The 4,640-nt window shown below is 50.6% G+C and overlaps 1 protein-coding gene across 1 annotated transcript in view; it reads right to left on the reverse strand.

Moving 5' to 3' along the window:
* Positions 1-1,516: 1,516 nt before the first annotated feature.
* Positions 1,517-4,640, reverse strand: part of LOC311364879 (cAMP-dependent protein kinase inhibitor beta-like) — an 11,273-nt gene continuing 8,149 nt past the window's right edge. Inside the window, exons 2-3 of the mRNA XM_084484370.1 lie at positions 2,316-2,476; positions 1,517-1,710 (exon numbers count right to left, since the gene is read on the reverse strand). Coding sequence (XP_084340496.1) covers positions 1,625-1,710; positions 2,316-2,457 — 228 coding nt within the window. The 5' untranslated portion in view covers positions 2,458-2,476 and the 3' untranslated portion in view covers positions 1,517-1,624. The remainder of the gene's footprint in view (positions 1,711-2,315; positions 2,477-4,640) is intronic.

The following is a 4,640-nucleotide window of genomic DNA, read 5'->3' on the forward strand; positions in this document are numbered from 1 at the left end:
GTGCGAACACTTTTTTTTATTTTTTTCCATCTTTGCTCCCTGCAGAACGGGCCGTGTGGGGGTGTCGGGACAGAAGGAGCGAGGAACGTGCGTGCTGCCATCTTTTTTTTTTTTTTTGGTGTGTGTGTGTGATTCTTTTTCGCCACGACGGCGCATGAAACACATGTTGGCGAACGTCACCGGGATCGCGTTCCTTCGCTTCCCGTTTGGCGGGCATATGCTGCCGACACCAGGCACGCACGGGTGGCCTGGCGCCTGGTCGGTTCGCTTATTGATTCATTATTTCTTTCTTTGAGTGTTGAGAGTTCATATGCGACGCCGGAGTTTATCCAACAGTGGATGAACACGCTTGTGGTTATTGTGTCGCATGGGAGGAAGTTTTATTCAATCGGTTTTAATACGACTGAATGGTAATGGCAAACAATATATCAGCACAGCCTCTTATTGTTTAACGGTGCGTCAGAGAAGGACGAATCAACACACAACCTCCGGGGCTGAAAACACTGCCACTATAGGCACATTTTTGGATAAAGGAAATTAAAGTATAGCCTCTTCAAGGCCGCCTTGGTCCGGCGTTGAATAAACCATCTTGCTTGTGTATGTGCACGTGTGTGTGTGTGTGTGTATGAAGACTGGCAGTGAAAAGCCGTATCTTTTCAGGAAAGTCACAAAATATTAATCTCTAATATAATTGTCTTGCGAGGCTTGAACGGTGTAGCAACCCCCCCCCCCCCAGACACACACAGACCCAAGCCCCTTCAGGAAAATAAACAGTCACAATTCATGGTGGTTTTGTCATGATTTGCCCATCCAAACAGTCGTCCAGTTCTGAAGGGGTCCCAACTTGACCCTCAATAAAAGAAACAGCATTCAGCCTATTACTGATTCGTGGGTGGAGTCTTCCTCCCACCGAGATGCACGCAAACGCCACCCCCTCACACATGTATGCTCCACGACTAACAACGTACTGTTCTATGCATCATCAGACCTCAACCGAACCCTAAAGGAGGACCGCCCCCCCCCCCCCCCCCCCCCCTTCGCCGACCGCGTGGGGGTCGGTGAGGCGGGAAAACCGTCAGTCGTCTCTCTGTACATTTCCACCGTCACAGTCCATCCAAACCCTCCTGCTCCGCCGCGTACAACCTCCTACGAAAACAGCAGTGCAGACACCGTAACGACTCAACGCAGGGGGGGAGAGAGTGGGCAGAGACTCACGGACCACACCGATACACATGTGTGTGTGTGTGTGTGTGTGTGTGTATGTGTGTGGGTGCATAACAGTCACTGGGTGAAAAAGGGTTCTTTTTCGTTGTCACTGTTTGTTTGTGCGTCAGATGGCGGCTGGCGAGCGTGAAGGAATCACTGAGCTCAGGGCGTCCTCGGCGTCCTCTGGACAAGGGTTCGTCTGCCAATGCCACTCAGCGCTAACACAACACGGACCACTGCTTCTCTTCCTCTCTCGATCACGCTCTCTCGCTCTCTCTCTCCCCATCTTGTGAACTCTTCAGGTCCCCCCGCACCCCCCCCCCCCCCCTTCCCATCCAAGGTGTGTGGAGAGGGTGGGTTGGAGGGGGGTGGGGGGGGGTGGGGGTGGGGGGTGGGTGGGAGTCATACACGGTGGTCCCTACGACCCGTCGCCTCCCTCCGACGAGCCCTCCACCGACGCCTGGGGAACCTCCCCCGTGGGTGACTGGGCGGCCCCCGGCCCATCTGCACACAACACATACACGGACACACGCACGGCCACACACACACACACACACACACAAATACACACAGACACAAACTGTAAGGGCAAAATGGCTAATTCCTTCCACTGTTCTTTTCACAATGTTCACAGATTACAAACCCTCGAATGATCACAATGCTAATTGCAACCACAATCACATCCGTCATCCCGGTTGTTTATGTTGATTATAAAGGAAACTAGTAAAAGAGGACTATACTTTGGTGTTCAGAAAGGTTTGTTCATCTGAATTTCCCTTTAGGGAATAACAAAGTCTATCTTACTTAATACAGTATTGCTCCTTATCTTATTTCAGTACAGGAACTGTTATTGTTGTAATTTGAGCTGCAGTTTATTTACACAATCGTTCAATATTAGATAGAATAACAATTGTTAGCTAGCTAACAATATATATTCTATAGAATATAGAATATATGGAATAACAAGTATTGCCACTGTAAATGTGTAGATGCAGATCAAATGCATGATCCTCCTTTTAAAGTAATGTGATGACACACCATCCCAGGCATCATTGGACACCACTAATGCCTGGCTGGAGTCTGAGCCTCCACCCAGCCCCGACGCCTACCTTTCAGGGAGAGCTCGGCCAGCTTCAGGGGGAGGTCCGTGGGGCCCACGCCCGCCGGAGACCCCAGGATGTCAGGCAGGGCGTTCCGCCGGCCCGATCGCCCCGAGGTGGCAAAGTCCAGCACCGGCTCCACCTCTGTCATCTCAGAACCCGGCCAGGACCTGAACGATAGGATGTGAGCGAGAGGCGAGGAGAAAAGAGTTGATGCAACGCACGCAAGACATTGACATCAGCACAGGACGTTCGATATCCGAACATGGCAGTGAATATCCGTCTGGCCTTGGCTGGGCAGCGAAGGCTCATCTGTCAACGTCGTTATTCAGTCTATTTAATCTAAGACGGTTCTGGTCGCTCCGTTGATCGCTGCACTTTCCTGGGGTTTTGTTAACTGGAGCTCCGAGCACTGATCGGCCCTATGGTTTTACCATTTCAGGTGGAGGCCGGACTGATCGGCAGAGAGCGACAGAGCGTCACCTTCACAAGACGAGGACGAGGCGAGGATATTTTCACCAAATGGGGGGACGGTGTCACGCCACAACCTCAAGTGCGTTGAAAAGAGAGGTGGTCGGGGCACGTCCACATGCCAATAAAACGCTATGTACCTACAATCCTGTTCTCACAGTCACTGGCATAAGTGTTCACATTATCACAAGTAGGGTGTCCGAAGCCGAATGCAGGGGAATCTTTGAACTGAGGGCCAGTTCCACCGCTGCGGTTCGGCACATGGCCACATTACTGCGTTACTGCGTTTTGCAAGCTCCTAGTTTCTGTATTTTCTGTATACAGAAACTAGGATCACCGCTCTGTGACAGCTTCAACGTAAATACATTTTCATTTTTTTTTGCTTTATTATAGAGTGAGATAGAGAGGAAGGAGGGGAGGACATGCAGCAAATGACTCCCATGTGGTACATGCTCCACCCGGTGAGCCGCCGGGGCGCCCCACATAAACACATTTCACCTACTTATTTACTAACTTACTCACTTACTCACTGAATAAGTGACGGTGAAAAGGGCCCTTATCTGAAGTGGTTAAGACACTTTTGAAGTACTGGCGCGTATTAATATCCCGTTACAACTCTTCCGCACCATAGACATGCGTGCGTGTGTGCGTCGCGTGTGTCTGCATGGTAACCACGTGTGTCTTTATCATTGATAAACATATCGCCACAATACCGAGCATAAGCACGTCCTAAACCTGTTTCCACTCGTGTGATCGTGTGGTAATATCAACATGAAATGCCCAGTCTGTCTGCTCACATGGCAACAAGCGGCCAGGGAGGCAGCTCTGGGCTACATCGATGACAGGCAGAATTACACCCCCTGTCAGACACACGCACGTGCATACGCGCACACGCAAACATGCACACACGTACGTACGCAGACACACAAGGGCGTGTGCAAAACACGTGTGCATGCACCTCGCATACACAGAGACACACATGCACACAAACCCAGACCATTACACTAATGCATATGTGTGTACAAACACACACACACACACACACACACACACACACACACACACACATCCCACAACACACACGTGTGCACACACCACAACAAACTTGTGCACTCACACCTACACACACACATATGCACACACATATGCGCACACACACACACACAGAGTGAACTCCTGTTGCCATGGCGACGCGAAGAAAAAAGCACCTCTGGTAGGCAAACATACGAGTGTAATCCTTTCACCGACTCACTGTCTCTCCTGTCTCTGCAGCCATCCCTCTTTGTCTCCTGGTTCCTCCATATGTAACCTTGTCTCTGAGCGGAGACGGCTCTCTCGCCTCACCACGGAGCACCGGTGACATGAGAGATCATTGTGCTCACAAAAACAGGCGTGCACATACACACACATTAACACATACACCTCCACACAAACACACACACACACATATGGAGACCTTGACCACGCACACATACACACACACACACATACATACACACACGTGCCCATAGAGACCGACACGCCAACACACACACACAGACCTACACGCGCACACACGGAGACCTACACGTACACACACACACGCACTCATGTCACTTCAACCCCTGAAGATGGGGGTGAAGAGGTAATGTCAACTTTGACACGGAGAAGCGATATTGGCGTGCGATAATATGAAGCACTGGCTTGTGTTGTGTTGTGTCATTATTCTCAAGACTGTCATGACTTCAGTCTCTCTGGTTTCATCGGTTACATAAGCGCTAACCCCTTTCAATTGCGCCGATGCTTATCACACGCGCTCCTCCTCGTCAACAATGACAACACTCCAGACGACGTATTGTGTCGACATCGCGATGTTGCCAAGAT

Source organism: Micromesistius poutassou (genome assembly GCF_964030765.1).
Source record: "Micromesistius poutassou genome assembly, chromosome: 20".
In the NCBI taxonomy this organism is placed as follows: domain Eukaryota; kingdom Metazoa; phylum Chordata; class Actinopteri; order Gadiformes; family Gadidae; genus Micromesistius; species Micromesistius poutassou.